Raw genomic sequence first — 21511 nt, forward strand, 5'->3', positions numbered from 1 at the left:
TTGTCTTGCATACCTTCATATCTAGCCAGGGAATGGAACTATTCGACGTGGCCGTTTCGCCGTCAAGACATATTTTTGTTTACATGACTGTATTATATCTTGCCGTATTACATTCATTTAATTTAATAATTCTGGTTAGTTTAATAATTTAATTTAATAAACATTTTATATAAAATAATGTATAAGATGTTTTCGTGTAAAATTTTATACAGATACATCGTTACACATGGCATATTAATTTTAAGAGAGTAATGTGCTGACATGATTCCAATGTAATTCCGTTTCCTATTTAGATTTCATAAAAATATTAATTTTCTGCTTGTATGAGTGATTTCTCTGAACTAGCTTATTAAAATTTCAAGAAAATTTGACGAATCACGTAAATATTACACTTGCATAATTTTAAAACCGATAATATAACTTCTGTTATATCAGAGGTTTAGCCTCAGTTCTCTCTTTGATACTGACATAACTTCCCAACTAACTATGTCTAATTTCTTTACATCTTATACTTGTAAATAACTATATATAATACAAGCAGCCTTTTTTAAATATACAAAAGGTAAACAGAATTATTAAACTAAACAAATTTAATATGAGCATAATACGGCAAGATATAATACAGTCATGTAAAGAAAATATGTCTTGAAGGCTAAACGGCCACAGTGAAATGGTGCTGACGAAAAGTCCTAGACACTCTAGCAACAAGGAGATGCATCAAATAACATGGTACGATATTGTTGCCGTTATGGCTCAGGACAAAATTATATAATTTACGTAATTATTACATTATTTCAGATACTCAAATTACTTTACAGCAGAACACAGAATAGTACATGTTACAAATAAACTTTACAAAAAAAGACAAAAAAAAAACGTGGTTGTACATAGTAAGTGCTGATTGTGGATAATGTTATATAGAAAACATTTATTTTTAAATACTTTTAACTTTAACTTTGAACTTTGGTGCCGGACAAAATTACTAAAATTAAAATAATTCAAAACATTCAAAAGCTATTTCATTATATTCATATATCATTTCGACATTCTTATAAATATTCGTATAGTAAATCTATCGGGTTTTCTTCCGGAGAGGATCCGTTGGCGCTTCGGCAGAGGATCCGTTGGCGGCGAAGCGTATTTACTCGCCAAGCTCGTCAACGGCTAATCGGCCATGAGTTTAGCGGTGTACAGTTACGTTACAAGATATTTAAAAAGGTTAACCGTAATACAAACCGTAAACTGAAAATCGTTAATAGCAATGAAAGGACTAGATATTATGTTCCCATAGATCCCCTAACTCCATATTCCCTCTGTCTTGCAGTATGCCATTTCCTGTTTGTAATAAAAAACAGCCTGTTAACGAATTTCCGCGAAATGCTTTTTAGGTTTGCGTTGTGAGTAACCTATGTAAAGGGAAAATCAATAACTCCAAATTCAATTAAACTCCATGTTTCTTAAAAGCCTCCCGGCTCAAACAAATGGAGGGACATGACAGACCACATTAAATTATACGCAGCATAAATACACAAATGCCATTAAATTTTAAACACACATTTATTAAATTCTTGACTATTTTATATAATTAAATAATGGATAACTGATCAGTATCCTACCACATATTTTCCAAGTCAAAATAACACATAATACTACACCAAATTACAGCTTACATTAATTAAGATTAACATTTTTTTTTTAAATTAGGTGTAACAAAATTTAATCCTCCAAATAACAGGTTCTTATTAATTAGAAAGTAACGTTTTTCTAGCTCACAAAATTCAGCAGGTGAAACAAATTTTAATCCTCCCAAAACTGGCTTTCACTTGAAATTATAAATAAGTTCTCAATTTTTTAACTGTAATATTTAATTTATATAAGCAATAACAATATACTGGTAGATAAATCACTATTAACTGTTCTGCATTCGGGAAAACTAAGAAAGAGAGAGAGAGAGAATATATACTTAAAAAAAAATTTCACTCACAGATGGAAAACAGTTTTTCCTGATTATCCGGATCCTTAGTGTCCAATCCACATGGAAATGAGCCAAGCCCATTTTTCTTTACTGTCCATTAGGTGGGAACCAATAGTCCAATTTAGACGGATCTTTTTTCAATTCAATAACAGGTAGCTGAATATACACCAGTTTTTTAGCACAATCACGTGCATCATCGAAGCGTCGAGGCAACATTTATGCTGAATGTTTCGGGAAAAGGCTCTTGGAGATTAACCGGCGATTCAGGTGAAGAGAGAAAACCTGTGCTAAATTTTCTTGGTAGATTTTTCTCTATACTTCTCAATCAGCTCTCAGTAAAAATGCTCTTTGCAGCTCTCACACAGTTCTCCATACATCACGCAGGAAAATGTTCCTTGCATCTCGCACAAAACTTTTAAATATCCCGCAGAAAAGAAAACGGTACCCAGTCCCTCTTGCACAGGAAGCCCGCAGCAGAGCAAAGCGCCCCACGATCTTTCTTTCTCTTTCACATCGCGGCTGCTCAAAATTCACTCAAATCAAACTCCGCTACAACATCACCGCAGCCCGCTTGTACAAGTCGCTCGCCCCGCAAACCTTTCTGCTTCTCCTTTCCTTTTCGCTCAGAAATCTCAATCAGAAAAAACTCTAGCCTGGTGCAAGCACCCAGGAAAACTCGGTTTCTTCGCCTATGTGAGTTCATAGGCTTTCAAAAATATCATAAAATTATATCTTACCAATCCCGGAATTTTATGTTATCTAAATTGAGAAAATGACACACCCATGACGAATCAAACACCAGAAAATCTGACAATGCAATCCGAAAAACAACTGCACATATAACGTGAGAAAAAAAAATAGACCCCCCAACTAACAAGCGAAACTAGCCTTTACGAGTAACCAATTGTCTAACTTAGTACACCTCCCACTGTCTTGAAGTAAGAAGACTGCAAACTTTAACAAAGCGATTTCCGTTTCCCACGCATTAGCTGAAAAGACCCTACTGCCTCCATTGTTAGTAGGAAAAGGCTATAACCAATAAATCAGATGTGTTTCCTTGCAACGGTCTCTCGCCTTTGTTACAATTCCTACTCAAGAATAATGAGTTAAATAAAACCTTAAGAGCTTAAGAATACTTTTTTCCAGATTAAAATACACATGAATACAAATAAAAATGTTAGAATAATAATAACTTAAAACACATATTAGTAATTGAAATTCTCGACACAACAATAATGAATACTTCCTGATGTTGCCTCCATGGCTGATCTGTCAGCAATTTCATTTCCGCTCACCCCAGCATGCGCTTTCACCTTGGAGAGCGTAATGTTATGATTTTGATGCCTCCGTAAATCTCTCTGAATTTGTGTAACTATAGGAGATGTGTGTTGATGGTCGAGTATGGACAGAAACACCGGCATGTTGTTCGTGTGGATGATAATGTTCCATAGGTTTGGCTGAGTGATGTACTGGATAGCTCTGGAAATAGCTGCAGCTTCTAAGAGGAAACTACAACAAGGAAGGAAAAATGTGGAAAGAAGTAGTCAAGAATAAGGGGTAAACGGAAAGGAATAAAACTTACTAGGGCTCCAGGACTGTTATGTCCATGTTCATTAAGAAGGAAGCAATTCTCTAAGTGATAAAGAGCAGTAATACAACGTTTTAAAGCTAAAAGGCAAAATTTCTTCAGCCACACATTCACGAAAAAAAAAAATTACTTACGATAGGAACACCGCTGATTACTACATAACACTAAAAGAAGTTTGTCACATTAACATCATAAAAGGCTTGAATTATAAATATTAAGATAGAAATTAATTAGGAAATTAGGAAGGACATTTTTTAATTTCCTAATTAATTAGGAAAATTAAAAAATTTCCTTTCTCTTCTTACATTTACTGTTATCAACTCAGAAACTAAATCTATACTTTTGAGTAAAATTATAACTTCACTCAAAATAAATTCTCAATATTAGAAACTTCGGCGCGTATTGTCATATTTCATTTTGCGGTTATAAATGACATAAGGAGAAAATTATTTAAAAAAATTACATTATCATTTAAGAAAATCAATACAGAGAGGACTGTAATTTATAATTAATACAAAGTTTCATCCCAATTCTGTTTTGTTTTGGTTGAAATAATAAATTTTGCGACTGCGGTATTAGAGGATATTAGAAACGTAATTTATTTATCTTACTTCTAGTATAAAGTAATATTCCTTGCGTTCCTTGCAAAACGCTATTATAATGTATAAATAAGTTAACGTTTTTAATTAATAACTTTCTTATATGTCTTAATAATATCTAATATATGTAAAATAGTTTACCTTTCATTGATTAGTAATAATGGAACCTGGTTTCTGATCTTTGTTTGTAAAAGATAGTGTGACAAAAAAAAAAAAAAAAAAAAAGGATAGTTCTATATCTCCCGTTCTACTGGGTTGACTCACGAAACAACTCAAATTGCGTTTTTCATGTCTCGAAAGAGTGACTTCGGATTTATATTAGATTTATATTAGCACCGTTCCAATATAGGTATTTTGACACAAAATCGGGCTTTTTCTGAAATGACATTGCAATTGTTTTCCGTATTTCGGTTCTACGACTCAAATTATGCCTTATTCAATTTTGTAAAATTTGGAACGAAATTTATGGAGACATTTAAAACTTTATCTAGGCACAATTTTTCCATTTGCGCCAAGATTAATTCACTTGGCGGACATCTTAATTTATAACAACCTATTTTCCTTTCCTTTTTTTTCATTGCAAACATGTGGGAAAAAGTCATCGTTCATTATTTCAAATAATTTTAACAAGTCGAGTAACCAAATTTGGTGTTATTATAGTTTAGAACGTATGGCAACTTTCAAAACGCGCCACTATGTAAATTCACGTATTTCCTAGGAAGTTTTAAATAAAAAGCGCGAATTTTTCCAGATATACTTATGAATATATCTACTTTAAGACGATGGTAAAACTTTTATAGGTTATAATTCAAAATTGTTTTGGAAAAATTTATAAAAATTATTTAAAAATACAAATTTAAAAAATAAATCACAAACAATGAGTAAATTTTATTTGGAATGAACCTAAATCTCGAATTTGGGAAGAAGGATTCAAGAAAGTTTAATAAAAAAGAGATCTTAATAAATATATATCAAATTCAATTAACACTGAGGAGCTAAAATTTTGAGAGCTAATTTTTAAACCACTACTCGTGCGATTTTTACAAAACTTGGCATATTGGCATAATTTGAGACGTAGAATTGAAATATGGAAAAACTGCCATGTCATTTCAGAAAAGTCCGATTTTGTGTCAAGATACCTATATTAGAACAATAATGCTATGTATAAATTGTAATACGTATCCTAAATCGCGCTTTCGAGGCATGAAAAACGCAATTTGAATTTTATCAATCGGTCCAGTATAACGGGAGATATAGAATTGTCCCTATTTTATTTTTTTTCGCAATGTATCTCTAATTGAAAATATCAAAAAAATTCCTGAAGAGAACTTTTCAAGATCAGTTCTTATATATTTTATTATTATTTTACAGTAGATGATAATAATAGAACAATTTTACATATTTTATGGGCTAGAAGCTACATCTAATTGGAATTAAATATCATTTGTAGGGTTTCAACGTGACATTTCAATTGATGAAAAAAGAAAAAAGGCCAGCTAATTTTTTAGTATGTTAGGTCAACAAGCAGGTTTAATGAAAAATAACGCTTTTAAATTTCGGCAGTAACTGCAGATGTGAAATATGTTGTAAATTGTTATATATTTTACATGTATTTATTGCAGGTTATTTGGTGCTTTCACTATGGACGTCATTGCCACTTCAGCTTTTGCAACGAAGATTGATTCTCACAACGATCCTGATAATATCTTCGTGAAGAACGTAAGAAAAGCGTTTGGAGAATTTACCGGCTTACGGCTTTTAGTTGTTTGTAAGTATTTACAAGAGCAATTAGCTGTATAATGAAAAACATGTTGTGTAATTCTAGTGAATAGGTAAACACATACCCAGTATGTCGAAATATTTTAGCTCAACAATTTCATTCAATTTCATTCCTTAAAATGTTCCATAAATTGCCAGTGAAATCAAAAGTGTTTGATCTTTCTCTCTGAAACGAATTCTTGCTTTTAATTTTCTGAACTTTACATATTAAAGAAGTATGTTTTCGAGAATTTAATACTAAATAACGATAGAGAAATAATATTACATAAGTTTTTCAAGTAACATAAGTAACTAGTAATAAGCGTTTCGAATGTGTCGCCATACTTCCTATTTCAGCTTTTAGTAAGAAAACAATATCCAGGATCATAAGCTATTGCCCAGATACAAAAAGGAAACATTCGAGAGAGGATATGAAATAAAATATTCTACACTTTCTGTTCAAGAGAAAACGAAACTGAACCAACTAACAAATCTAGTTCTTTAAAGCAAAATAAGCTCTAGTATTTGTATAATTAACCAAAAGGTTCGAGCATTTCAACATGGCAAAGCACAAAAAGCTATCGGCCTAAATGAAGGGTTTGGTTTGGTTTGTTTACTTAATTATGGCAAAGCACATTATGGCTATCTGCTTAAGAGAAGGGATGCCTTCGTGGAGGACTTTCTGAGGGAAACTAACTCGTATACACGTTACACATCCTAAATGAAGGGATACCTTCATGCAGACCTTTCTAAGCGCAAACAGACTCGTATTCACGTTATACGCATAAGGAAAAACACTCAAACCAACCATACAAGTATTAGCCTGATCACCTGGATGAAATCAGAATTGAACACGCAGGATTTAACGGTTTTCACCTCTCAACAACTTAGGAGGGGGAAGTTAGTTTATTTCAGTGCTCATCTAGAATGAAACCCGGGTCAAACTTCCAGTATTTTTCCAGTATCGAACTTCCAGTATTCAGTCTGTTATGGGTCCTTAACCAAGAAAGAACTAATTCTGTTTGAAAATTCTAGTTAGTAGACTGAAAAAAATTTTGAATAATTCTGGCAACAAAAAGTTCCTGTACTATGATGTATTAACGGAAACGACCTATTCTATCAGAATCTCTCTCTACGTCACACAACCTCGCGATGTCCTTGTTGCAAACTTGCCTAAACTTTAGCATCATTCGTATTTCATGGTCTGACGAATGCACAATCCCTAAAATGCATACATGGAATGCTATATACTATAGCATATTTTTATGGACTAAATAATTTGGGATCAAACTATTTGAGTTCATGAACCCAGCCGCACCATGTTCGCCTGACACACCAGTGTATGTTTAATGAAATTTTTCTAAACATAAGTTTAATGTTCTTATGTGATATTTCTTGACATGAAATCGCGATTGGCTGTTACCTACCATATTTGCATACTTCCATCTACCTCTGCAGCGAATTGCATCCTCTTCAATTCTAATTGGCTTCCGGAAATTAGCATTTTCCTCTCCGTGCTTAACTTTTGGAAGTGAGTGTATATCGAGAAGACGTTACTCAGTTAAAATGTTTTGAAACTAGACAAGAAAAAAATACCTAAACTACACTTAAATTGATCACTGTCCCCTTTTGAAAACCCTTTATACCACTTCCAAAGCTTTTACTTTTGCTCCTTTTTGAAAGTCTCATTTTTTCATTGTGCCAATACTATCTGCGATTCGCTCTGAATGCTTTTATGGTATTAAAAAGTGAAGCAATCCTACAGAGTTAAATCTGACTCGTAAAGGGACGAAGAATATAATCTTCGGTATGACCTAAAAGCTCTTTCTGTTTAAATTTTGAGTTAGCGAATGTATTTTCATGTTAGTCGCAATTAAAGCCGTATGCACATCCTTAGCCTGCGATAGCAACCCTAGCTTAACGTGCAAAGCCTACGATAAAACGTCATATTAATAATCTGATCTATGGAATGAATTGTAAATGTACAAATCTGTGATTATAAAAATAATTTAATTATTTTAATACAACTGAAGCTCAAAAACATTAAAACAAATGTAATTATTTTTAAAAAATTGTGCCCAGTTGAATATTTTAAAATTTAGTAAAATACTTTTAGATTGTCTGCAACTGTTTATACTTGATTAGTAAAAATTACTGGCATATTAAAGAAAACAAAATACTGGCATATTAATGTATCCCACTATCAAGATCACAAATAGTAAGACTACAAAATGTAGTCTTACCATTTGTGATCTTGAGAGAGGGATACCTGAGAAATTACGGCAAGAAGTCATTAAAGCGAAATGGAAACTGAACAAATATGCATGAAGCGCTTAGGATGGTCTTATGCTTGTAGCCACTAACACGATAGAGACAAAATTTCCACTATGCAATTCTTATTATTACAGTTAATAGAAAAATGAAGAATTGCTATTCCTTGCGCTTTTATTCCCTGATATTAGTAAATTCTTTAAATAAATAGAATTACGAACTTTCGATTTTAATCTGTTTAATAAATGTATGCTAATTCCAATGTACGCTTATCAAATCTTTCAGTCTTATTACCAAATTGGTTGAGATTGGCGCTAGGATTCAAAGGTCTACCAACAGGGGACTTTTTCCGAAATGTAACCTTGGAAGTGATCAAAGAAAGGAAGCAAAAGGGTTACGTAAGTAGAACTTCCTATCCTAGTTTTCAAAAAAGAAAAAAGAATTCAGAATTTTAGAATATCAAGTAATTTATATATGCTTCTACACAGGAGATTAAAACTGTACATGCATATAATTTTAATAAAAAGCAACTTTCTTAAAATCTGATTTTACCATTCGTATATAAAAATAATTTATTTTGCGCAAATGCAACAATAAACTGGAAAATTACTTAAAAATATTATGCATATATAAAGAAAGATAAGTATATATATATATATATATATATATATATATACTGAGTATACAGAAACAAAGAACGTTCTGGGGAACAGGTGTTGTCACTGAATGGCTGACCTCCTCTTGACAAAGGAAATGTCAGAGAGTGGTAATAGATGTCAGAGATAGTAGTAGTGGTAATAGATGTCAGAATATAATGTCAGAGAGTGGTAGCTTTTCCGTATGTATTTTTACTTTTATTTTTATTTCCACTTCCTGTATTCTTTTTGATCTTCCAAATTTTTCCAATTTTAATTTTGACTAAAGTGAAATGTTTTTATAACTTTAACCATTAAAGTATCATTACATTATTTTCTTGTTAAATTTCTTTTACCAGTTTAGTTATAATTATTTTTACTTTGGGTGGTAAATATATATATATATATATATATATATATTCAAAATAAGTAAATTAAAAAGCCTAAAACTTGCGCTAGAGCTGCAAAGTAATAAACCAATAATTCATAATAATTTACAATAAGAAATCTTTTCATATACCATCTCCAAGGAATATAAATTAAATTTAAAATTTAAAACCAGAAAAAATTAGTTGTTGTTAATTGATGGTAGATTGGTTTATCCCCTTGAAAAATCGATTAATCTGCGATCAATGACAATAGCTGCTTATTCAAAATTTAAAATTTATTTTTGCGATTAAAGACTTTTCTTAGCCGATTTGTAAACAAAATTGAAATTACTATTTAAAATGTTTTTCATGGTTTTAAATTTTTAATTTAATTTATATTTCTTGAAGATGGTATATGGAAATATATATATATATCATAATCGGCCGCCGTAGTGGCTTGGGGCGCCGCCTGGTCACCAGTGCGTAAGAAGATCGCGTAATTAGAACAGCTGCGACGTCAGCACCAGTAGTTACCTTATCGTCGATTCAACGCCATTTGCCAATTCGAAGAGTTTTCAGGATATCCAGAGCTGCGCGCAGCTCTGGATATCCTGAAATCGCAGCTAGGTGAAACTGTGTTTAGATTTCGACTTTCATTAAGACGCTTGTCGTTTACACTCTACCATAAGCAGTGTCCTCTTACATGGTGCCGCTCTCGTTGAGCGATGAATCACGCTTTTCTCTACATGCTGACGACCGCCACATACGTGTCTGCAGACGGAGAGGTAAGCGGTCCAGTGTACCATTTGTTACCGAGCGGCATACAGCTAGGGCATACATAGGGTATGATAGTTTGCGGAACGATCAGCTGAGACAGCCGTTCACAATTAGTCGTGCTGCGAGGTAATATGACTGCTCGCAGGTACTTAGACGATATTTTACAGCTGATCGTAGTGTCTATGCTAGCAGGTCATCCAGTGCCTGTTTTCCAACAATTGCTTGGGCTTACTAATGTCCTCGACTGGCCTGCCATGTTTCCAGAAATATCGCCTATCGAACATGTTTGATACACAGTGGGCACGCAAATTCAGCCGTGTACAAATACGTCTCAACTCGCTGACCATTTGAAACTGATACCAAACTAAGTTCAGCCAATTATCATCTTAATTTTCAGATTTCCAGGCACACTGGGATAAATTCCTTGTAAATAACATACTCTTTAATTATACATTAAGATAATTTCGTATACTCATTGGTTTTTTTTAAAAAGAATATCTCAGGCATTTTAAAGAAGTGAAGCGGGAAGATATTAGCAATGTAAAAGCTAGCAGATGAATGACGTAATTAGCTCGCTAGAGGTATTTATACCAAAGTAAGTGCGATTCTAGAGACAAGCTGTGGTTGGTTAATATTAGTTTTAGTTGCCCTTTTCCAGTAGCTTTATATAGCGGAGAAAGATCTCGAATTTGGGAAAACAGATGAATTTAGGGGGAGATCACCAAATCTAGAATGTTAATTTTGAGGTCACCAATTATTTTTAAAGCAGCTTTCGTATTTTGTTATATCTTACATATGTATATATATATATATATATAATGTTGTATGATCTTAAATTCATTTAGTGCGAAAACAAGTTACTACTACTTGCGCAATTGCTGCAAAGTAAGTTAATAATAATTTATTTACTAAATAATATTGATTAATTGATTATATTATCTCCTAAGTTTAATTATAGTAGGATTATCTTAAAAGAGTGAATCCATACTAGTAAGTTATATTTTGAAAGATGTTTTGAAGTAACATGAAAGTAAAAGGTTAAAAATGTTTTAACGGGGACTGGAATTAAATCATGAATAACAAAATTTCAATTGTAAAAGGAATAAATTAAAGGCAAGAATTAAATTAAATGCATGTAATCATTGTCATTGATCGGAAATTAGTTGACTTTTCAAGGGGAACAAACGAACTCCCGTTCAATGAACAGTAATTAATAAATAAATACGAAGGTGTTTCGTCTTTACTCGAGCAATAATGCTAAGCCAAATCGGCAATTCAAGTCAGGTCAAATATTTCCGTGAATAGAAGGGATTATGAACCAATGCTGATATTCAAAGAACTTATTCCTATTAAGCATTTTAGCCAATTCAATTTTGAGTGAAAAGCAATTTTTGCAGTAAATTTCGATAATGCTCGAGAAACCGTCCCCGACAGCCCCGTGTTTATGCATTTGAGTTCAATATTATTTGTAAAAATTAAACATTGGAAATTGTCATTATGAAATAGAATTCAAAGTAGTTGAAAGAAAACTAGTATGGAGATAATATAATCAATTAATCAATATTTAGTAATTAAATTATATATATGTGTGTGTGTGTGCGTAAGTACATAATGATATATATGCATATAAAAAGAAAGAAATTCTTGGCGCGATAGTGACGACGCAACGCTCAAAAAAGAAACGACACAAGCAGCGTAACAAAATATGTTTTAGTATGTTTAATACAGCAGAAAACAACAAATGAGAAAAAAACAATGTTCATTAAAGAAGGTAATAGAAATTACTATCCCAGTTCGTGATGCGGTCCTCACATCCCGTCGTATGAAAGATCTGCTCATGCATGAAAATCGCATGGAAGATGGGTGACAAAAAATTTAAAGATTTTAAACTAATTTCTAAAACCTAATTTCAATTTTTCACAAAATTAAAATACTTTTATTAAATTTTTTTTAAATATTTTTTTATAAAATCTAATTTTATTTCATTTTTAGTTTTTCAGAACTTTTCACAAAGTGTAAACATTTGATTTCAGCACTTATATTTGCTTAATTTTATAACTTCACTTACATCTTCCTCCATTTTGATTTTTCGCGTTTGGAAGCGACTTTTCCTCAACTTAGCTCAGACCTTCAATTTTTTATTTTAGACTACATCAAGCTACAATCCTAATACTCGCTCCATTCAACACATAACGTCATATTTTTTTTTTCTTTCTTGTGACTTTGTAGCGTTGCGCGCCTCCAACTTGCACGCAACCAAGAGGTGACTGTGAAAACTGGATAAAAGACAGAGTCTTGTTAAGGGTTTAAGTCCCTTTTTATTCAACGTAATAAATTACAAGTGCGTGCTCTTGACGCTCACAAACTGCGCCAACTCGGCGGTCAAATAAAAATAATAACCTGAAAAGAAACTAAAGACAAGACTCTAACTACGAGGCTCTCTAAAAGTAACTAACCTCACCGCGTTTTACAATACCGCTGCTAATTCAGCAAATTGAAGATCACTTGAACGATTAACACTACTTCCAGGCAAGCACACAGGCCGAAACGCGGGGTTCTTCAATTTCTGGCCAACTACCTCCGCGCTCGTGAAGTAAGAATATCACACCTCGAACTCGTTTCCTTTCTATTTAAATCAGAATACTTCCGCTGATAATTTGAATCCTTGCGCGTTCTACTAAAATTTACATACTCTGGCATTGGCAGTTCCAGGGGAAAGTAAGGCTTGACAGGAAAGATAGTTTAAACTTAAAATAAATGTTTTGCCATTTGCCGCTGCCAGAATTTGGAAAACTTGGAAGCAGGTCCTACAAACGATCTGTTGTAAGTTTCTATAATTCTGAACTAACTGTCGAGAACCTCGTTTACACAAAAAAAATCTTATGTAACAAATTGTATACTAAAATTCTGTGTATACTTATAACTTTCTCTTCTTACAGCAACTTTTCCTGGACTTCATCAATCAATCTTGGTCTTTTCCTTCCAGCATCTGGAAGGAATAAGTATCAGTATCTTTCTACATACATTATAATTTACACTTTCTTGACACAATAAATTTTTGTTTTTAAACGATTCTTTTTCCTTAGTTATTGCTTAATTCACATTCATTCAATTTTTCAAGCATTAATTTAATTTTACCCTGGCTCTCCACCGTGTGTGGTGTCAAACGGGAATATTCGTGTTTTAGTCTTACAACACTTCCCCTAACCACCATGATTTGTTAGAATTCAACGACCAAATAGACACACCTTACTCGATATTCTACAACTCAATGAGCTACTTTAACATTCTTAAAAATTCAAGGTAGGTGGAGAACCCTACAAAACACATTCATTCTAACTTCCCCCTCATTCATCTTTAAACATGCAGGCTTTCGCTCTAAAGCATGACTTTATCTACAATTTAATACTTAAATTTTGACTTCATTGCTTTTGAGCATTTACTTTTAGCATCTAAAATTTTATGCTTCTAGACTAAATTCTACTTTTACATAACATTCAAGTATTTACGTACATTTACAAAATTTTAATACATATAATTTTTACAATTTACCATACAATGAATAAGAGAAAATAAATTTTTACTTTACTCATATTTCGCCAAGCTGGCGGCACTGAAACTAAAATTCTTATTAATACAAGAATACGAAGTTATTTTTATCTTCGGCCAAATTTTGGCTTTAACATAACAGAATTAGTCTTTCGACCAACAGAAAATGCTTGTTCTTAGCTTTTATACTTAAAGAAAATAATACTTTTGCCTTAGCTAAATGAAGTAAAACAAAACTAAGTCTCAACCGAGACATATTGACTTTCGTCAAAACATAGAACTTCGTACTTATACATAACATTTCGGAACAAAAGAGAAAAAAAAAATTATAGAAGGTTTTAACTTATCTTTGAGTTTTCGATGCTTGAAACTCCGTCATTCATTTTTGGCAATATTGGTCCCAAGTTAGAGGTTTCATGGACGTCAATCTTCTCCTTACTGACCTCCGAGTGTCGTCCACATTAGTTTTTCTTTTGCTTCCTCTACATGCTGGCCTCTTGACGGAGTAATCGTCTGGTTGTTGGCATTTCCGTTTTTCCCTGGGACGGCTGGTCTTGACGTCCTCCGGTCTGGAGTCCTTCTTGAATTTCTTCTGTTCCTGATATTTTTGTTGCTCCTGTTGCCGTTTCAGTTTCCGGAACGGCGGCCTTGCTGGCACCTGACTCTGTGGCCGTGCGCGCGTTCTCCTTAATGTATAATTTCTCCTGCGATCCGTTGTAGGTGGTGTTTTGCTCTTTACCACGGTTTCTTTACGCGGTGCATCTGTATTCTTGTTTTTCTTAAACGCTGGAGTTTGAAAGTTATTTTTTCTTTTTGATACCGACGCCCGGGTTGTAGAAGGGCTAGGTCTCTCTTCAGTTCTCTGCTTCTTGGGTGGTGGAATAGTTGTTGTTATTTCTGGACCTTCTACTTCGTTTAGACTTGAGTCCTGCAAGAAACTTTTAAGGATTTCAAAATCATTTGGATTATAGTATTTTTTCACCTGGTCGGGACTTGCTTTACAGATTTCCCCTCTCTCGTTCTTAAGATATAATACTACCCCTTTGATTTCCTGAATTACATAGGGACCTTCAAATTTTGGAGCTAGCTTTGCCGTAAAATTGTCTGGGGCACTTGATAAAGAAAATTTCCGCTTCAATACTTTATCCCCAACTTTAAAATCTGCTTCACGGCGTTTTCTATCATAATATACTTTCTGCCTATTTCTTGCCGTATCCGAGCTTTTAAGCGCCTGATCAATCAGCTTTTGCACATCTTTTTGTTTAAACTCCTGCTCTCTTTGTTGCACAAAGAATAATTTATTTAAAGGCGTAATTAACTTTCTGCCTAAAAATAATTCTGCTGGGGTTTTTCCCGTAGTGTTGTGATTTGCCGTTCTTAAAGCATAAGCTAATTCATTTATGTAGCCATCCCAGCGCTTGTGATGTGTGCTCACGTAACCGCGAATTATTTTTACTATATTTTTATTCACTCTTTCTGCTATGTTTGCCTGTGGTCTATACGGAACCATTTTGATATGGCGTATGCCAAGTCCAGTGCATATGTTTTCAAATATTTGACTAATGAATTGTTTTCCGTTATCGCTAATGACTTTTATCGGTGCACCGTATTTTAAAATGTATCTGTGTAAGAATGCATCTGCGACTGTTTTGGCTGACGCGCGTTTAAGTGGAACAATTTCTGTCCATTTTGAAAAATGATCTACTATTACTAAAAGAAAACGATTTTTATTTAACTCGCTCTGGGGGAAGGGACCAAGAAGGTCTATGCCTAAAATTTCATTTGGAAATGTAGCGCGAATGCTATTTAAGTACCCGGCCGGGCTGTAATTAATATCATTTATTAACTGACATTGATTGCAGGACCTGACATACGCCGTTACTATTTTGTATAATTGCGGGAAATATACCGCCTCGCGTACCCTTTTTAAAGTCTTTCTGACCCCTAAATGGCCCGCTGTTTTCGCGTCGTGTAATTCCTTCAAAATGCTTAATCGAAGCGAGGCTGGGATGACTGGTTTGTACTCAAGATTTTCGTTTGTTGTTTTCGTATAAAATAATAAATTATCTATTATTTCATAGTTTTCTGCTCTATTTCTTATCACATCGATGTCTGTGTGCTCAAAGCTTTCGGGGTCTTTCAAATATGCATAGATATTTCCAAATTCAGGATCAGCTTTCAGTTCAGTAATAATCGTATCTCTAAAATCTAAAATTTTTGAAGTCAACACAGCGCATTTAAGTTCATTTCCTTCATCGTCCAGTTTTATACGAGAAAGTGCGTCAGCTACATTGTTTTCCTTACCCGGTTTATATTTTATTTTGATATTATATTCTTGGAGTTTTAAAGCCCATCTTATTAACTTGGCCGTTAGGTTTTTCCCCGAGTAAAGTCTACCAACAGCCGCATGATCCGAAAAGACTGTTACTGGCGCTTTGCCGAAATAAACTCGAAATTTGTGTACAGCCATTAGTGCGGCTAATGTTTCTCTTTCTGTAGCTGTATAATTCCTTTGTGTCTGATTCAACGTTTTACTAAAAAATGCCAGAGGATGGTTATTTTGCATAAGAACCGCACCCACCGCATAGTCTGACGCATCTGCTGCAATTTCCATGTTTCCGTCCCCCTCCGGGAATTTTAAAACAGGGGCATTAATGAACGCTTCTTTTAATTTTTCAAATGCTGTGTTTGCTTCCGCTGTCCACGTAAATTTACCCCTTTTTCTTTTGATTACTAAGAGTGGTTCAACACTATTAGCGAAATCTTTTATGAAAGATCGATAGTAAGAACGTAACCCAAGGAAAGAAGAAAGTTTCTTGGCGGTGTTGGGCGGTGGGAAATTCTTGATAGCTTTTATTTTTGAATCTTGCGTTTCTATACCCTTTTGCGAAATTTTATAACCGAGATATTTAAGTTCTTTAGTTTCGAACTTGCATTTTGAGGCGTTAATTGTAAGACCGGCCTCTTTTAATAATTTAAAAACTTGTTCTAGATCATTAATGTGTTGTTCCAACGTACTACTCGTTATAATTATATCATCTAGATAAATTAAAGTTAATTTTCCTAGGACAGGCTTTAGAACAATGTCCATAGCTCTCTGGAATGTTGATGGGGCCCCACACAACCCAAAGGGCATGCGTAAAAATGCATAAGTGCCCGATTTTGTTATAAAGGCGGTTTTATGTATGTCTTCGGGTCTCATAGCTATTTGATAGTAGCCAGACGTTAAATCCAAAGTAGACATGTATCTTGTCGATTTGATCTGTCTAATGATCTCGTCTATAACCGGCAAAGGGTAAACTGGAAATTTGGTAATACTATTTAGTTTTCTGTAATCAATAGCAAACCTTCAAGCCCTTTTATCCGAAGGAGGAAACTCGTCCTTTTTCCTACATAGTACGACTGGACTCGCGTACTCACTATTTATGGGCGTTATTATTTTATTCTTTAACATCTCCTGAATATGTTCTTCGATGATTACGTCTTTTTGTTTGTCGTACCGATAAGGTTTAGTCCTACAAGGTTTTTCGGCATTTAATTGAATCTTGTGCGTGACTATTTGACAATTTCCTGGTTTTTCTGAAAACAAATGAGAAAAATTACTCACCACTTGCTGTATTGCTTGCCTTTCATGGTCATTCAGATGGCTAAGGTCCACTTGCGGTGTCTCCACGGGTTCCACCACCCTCTGGTCCATCTCTAACACCACGGAACTGTCTTGAAAATTTAATTTGGCCCTCGCGGCCCTTAAAAACTCCATACCTAATATAAGAGAATTTTGCAGATTTTTCACTACAAAAATTAATACTTTGAGGCTTTCCTCTTTTACCTGTAAGTTTAATGATAATTTCCCGATGCAGTGACATGTTTTTCCTTGCGCCGCTATAATTTCCGTATTTTTGGTTTTAAATAATCGTACCCTATAAAAATTCTTTTTGAAGAAATTTTCACTCATAAAATTTCCTTCTGCTCCTGTATCGATGAGGGCTTCTACTGGTACATCGCCAACCAGGACTTGTATAATTGGTAGCTGTGAGTTTTTTACGATGACCGTATTTAAATGTCTATTTGAGGGTTTTTTTAAAACTTCCGGGGTCTGGACCCTCCCTTTCACAGGCCCCTCTACTCGTTTAAAGCTTTCCTTTCAATCTGTGCCTTCTGGGTACGCGGATGTTTATTTTCGAATTTTCTTTTTGGGTCTTGACCTTCGAGTTTCGATGAGTTAGCTTGATAGCTATTTCCCCCATAAGAGCGATTTCCATTTCTGGTTTCCTCATTTGAAGATTTCCTTCGCGTACTTTGAGAATACGTTGTCCCTCTAGTTTTTTCCGCTATTCTGTGATTTTGAAACTTCACCGCCAATTCGAAGAGCTCCTGCAATGTGCTTGGGTTTCTAATTTCAAAGTAGTCTTGAACAGCGGGTAACAATCTTGGTAAGATTATTTCAATAATCTCCGCATCGGGTTTCTTCCCATACAGCATATCCGTCAGCTTAATTTTTCGTAGAATAAAGTCCGTCAATTCTTCTATATCCCGTTGATAGAAACTATATAGTTCGGCTTCCAGCCGTGCTCGATCTTTCACTATGGGGAAGGCCTTTACTAACGATTTTTTGAAATTTTTAAATGTATATGTCTGGCTTCCAAATTCCCCTAATAAAAATTTGCCTATATTTTTCCACCATAGCGCGGCCTGTCCTCTTAGTGCGGATGTGGCGATGGCAACTTTTTGTCTTTCAGGAACAGGGTAGAGCTGAAAGTGGTTTTCTAGACCTTCTAGAAATACCGCCACCGAATGTTTTCCGTCGAAATGGACGTTTGGCTTGATTGACGCTCTCAAAGTCTGGACCAGGTATCCAAATCCTTCCAATTGGCTTGTCATTTCTTGGTGTTGTCCAGCGGTTTCCATCCAACTTTCGGCCATTTTAGTTCGATAAGTGTTCGGGCGCCAATGTAGCGTTGCGCGCCTCCAACTTGCACGCAACCAAGAGGTGACTGTGAAAACTGGATAAAAGACAGAGTCTTGTTAAGGGTTTAAATCCCTTTTTATTCAACGTAATAAATTACAAGTGCGTGCTCTTGACGCTCACAAACTGCGCCAACTCGGCGGTCAAATAAAAATAATAACCTGAAAAGAAATTAAAGACAAGACTCTAACTACGAGGCTCTCCAAAAGTAACTAACTCACCGCGTTTTACAATACCGCTGCTAATTCAGCAAACTTGAAGATCACTTGAACGATTAACACTACTTCCAGGCAAGCACACAGGCCGAAACGCGGGGTTCTTCAATTTCTGGCCAACTACCTCCGCGCTCGTGAAGTAAGAATATCACACCTCGAACTCGTATCCTTTCTATTTAAATCAGAATACTTCCGCTGATAATTTGAATCCTTGTGCGTTCTACTAAAATTTACATACTCTGGCATTGGCAGTTCCAGGGGAAAGTAAGGCTTGACAGGAAAGATAGTTTAAACTTAAAATAAATGTTAGTTAAAATAAATATAAACCCTACAACTTAAATATGCACGATAAGTTCAAGGAAAATAATCCAAAAATGTTGAATTATGCTGTCTCATTTGTACTGATATGAATAACCATGAAAATAAAGCTCCTTTTCGGGAATGAGTCCAAATTTGCATATATCAAGTACAATACCTTAAATTTAATTTTAAAAGCCTCAATGATTTTTATTTTAGGAAACTATAACACTTTTTGAACGGATAAAAAATCCTTTTCATTTTAATGCGCCACAGTTTCTTTGGAGTACTGTTGGCTAAAATCGTAAACTTAGCTTAGATATGTGGAATCTTTCATCTATTGTTGATACATTTTAGCTAATAATGTCAACGCTATATTAGATTCTTCAGCCTTAGGGTTTAGCTATCTTTAGAAAATAGTTTAAGGTTTCCTTTAAGTTCCTCTTATAACAGGGCTTTCTTATGTCTTCAAGATTTTTCTTAGAAATTTATTTGCCTGGAGTTTGAACTAAAAGACTGCTTTTACCATTAGATTATTTTTAATCTTGCAGAATCTTGATCTTAAATAATGCGATGATTTGTGTGTATGTAGAAACACAATGATTTCCTGCAACTCTTGATGGATGCTGCGGACGAAGAGATTCGAGAACCTGAAATTGCTTCAAACGCAGGTTTTAAATCATTAGAAGCAAACGAAGATGAAGATGATCAGTTTGGAAGTGTAACGAATAAGGATACATCCTATTCTCTAAAGTACACAAGTAAGCCACACAAATATTTCTTTTAACTGCGAAATCCTTGCAGGTTTATAATACCTGTCTGAGTTCCTTAATTTATCTTCTATGATGATTAACTTATGCTATACAATAATACTACTGTGTCGCTGTAAATGTCCATAAATATAAAATTTTATTCAATACTCAAAATTTCGGTGTAACATTTCATTTAATACAAACATATATTGACTAAATAGTAAATAACAGATTTCAGATTAAACATGACATAATTACAGAAGGTTTGCGTTGTGATAAGCTATAACCCAGTTTGATTTTGGGGTAGTCCAGTATACTATCAAAGAAAACAAACAGAATAAGTTAAATTAAATATCAAATATTTATTTAGTTAGGAATATGGAGTTACATAGATAGTTTCCGGTAAACTGGTGGCAGAACATGTATTTATTACTGAAAAGAAAAATCTGACATACCTTTCATATGATTTGGAATTATAGGCCCATTAAAAAAAAACTCTCAAAATACAACTAGAGAAGAAGTATGCTGCAAGATAACAATATTGCCATTAAAACCTTACAAACCGGAACATAATAATACGAGACATCAAACAAATCATAATTTTTTTCACAATACTTTATAGTAAATAGAAGAAACAATTATGTGACTATGATAAAATTACCATGATTTACTGAAACAAAATTGAAACTTTACTTTCCATTAACAAATATCAATTTGCTGTATAGTAAAAATTAAATTAAACCTGGAGTTAGAAGTTGGAAAGTCTGTGTTTTAGAAGAAAAGGAAAGTAGATGCAAGTTTATTATATCTTCTTTGTTCAAATAAGATGTTTCTTAAAAAATTGTTTTTAATATTAATTCTGAAAGCAATCAGCTATGAGTATATTTTGCATTTGTAATATAATTTTTAATAAACACATTTCAGATATATCTCAAGACGAACTCATAGCCCAGTGTGTGTTATTTTTCTTTGTTGGTTACGAAACCACAGCCTCGACCCTAACTTTCATGGCCTACTGTCTTGCTTCTAATCCCGACTGTCAAGAAAAACTCATTCAAGAAGTGGACGATGCCTTTAACAAATATGTGAGTTAAATTCATAATTTTTATTCTGTAATAAAAATAATAATAATTATAACGTAATGGATACGATTAATAAAACTTAAAAACCTCATAATCAACTGTTTACTGGGTTAATTTAAATAATTTAACTAAGTTAACATAAAACTCAATAGATTATGGCGTGTTGCTTTCCTTACTGTCAGAAGAAGCTTATTCAACAAACAATCGATGTCTTTCAGAAGTATGTAACATAAACTTATCGTTTGCTTCATTTAAAGAACTATTAATTGTAATATAAAAGGATTAGTCAATGAACCTTGAAATCAGTCAAACGGATAGTTCGTTAAGGTATTGCGGGGATGTATTTAAGTTACTTAATAGTTAATTATATTTCGAAGCAACCTTCTGTATCGCTCTTGTTTTCAACCCACGCTTTCTTGCCATAATATTAGCGCGGGTCAAAAGAGGTAAATAGAAATTAGTATTTAAGAAGAGGGTTTTAGAAGGTGATTTTAGAGCGTGTTCTGTCTGTCTGAAGGCTACGTTGCTATCATTAATTTACCAGCAATTCGATTTCTATGGCGTTGAGCGTTTCTAACCATTAGGCTTCTTTACGTCGACTTTTACGAGTCAGAGCCTGCCTGCACGTTACGTAACCTGTGAAAAGCTGTTAGACTCATGTAATTCTATTTTATTTTTA

At 33.9% G+C, this 21511-nt stretch overlaps 1 protein-coding gene and 1 long non-coding RNA gene across 3 annotated transcripts in view; one reads left to right on the top strand and one right to left on the bottom strand.

Annotated features, from left to right (window-relative positions):
* LOC146999132 (uncharacterized) overlaps positions 1 to 21511 on the bottom strand; it is a 228634-nt gene that overhangs the window by 172112 nt on the left and 35011 nt on the right. The window lies entirely within an intron of this gene.
* LOC146999134 (cytochrome P450 3A31-like) overlaps positions 1 to 21511 on the top strand; it is a 79654-nt gene that overhangs the window by 41424 nt on the left and 16719 nt on the right. The window contains exons 7-10 of the mRNA XM_085817370.1: positions 5785 to 5930; positions 8477 to 8589; positions 19591 to 19759; positions 20675 to 20835. Coding sequence (XP_085673496.1) covers positions 5785 to 5930; positions 8477 to 8589; positions 19591 to 19759; positions 20675 to 20835 — 589 coding nt within the window. The remainder of the gene's footprint in view (positions 1 to 5784; positions 5931 to 8476; positions 8590 to 19590; positions 19760 to 20674; positions 20836 to 21511) is intronic.

This window comes from Stegodyphus dumicola, chromosome 1 (assembly GCF_044657685.1).
Source record: "Stegodyphus dumicola isolate Sdum_Otavi_A_Nest chromosome 1, ASM4465768v1".
In the NCBI taxonomy this organism is placed as follows: domain Eukaryota; kingdom Metazoa; phylum Arthropoda; class Arachnida; order Araneae; family Eresidae; genus Stegodyphus; species Stegodyphus dumicola.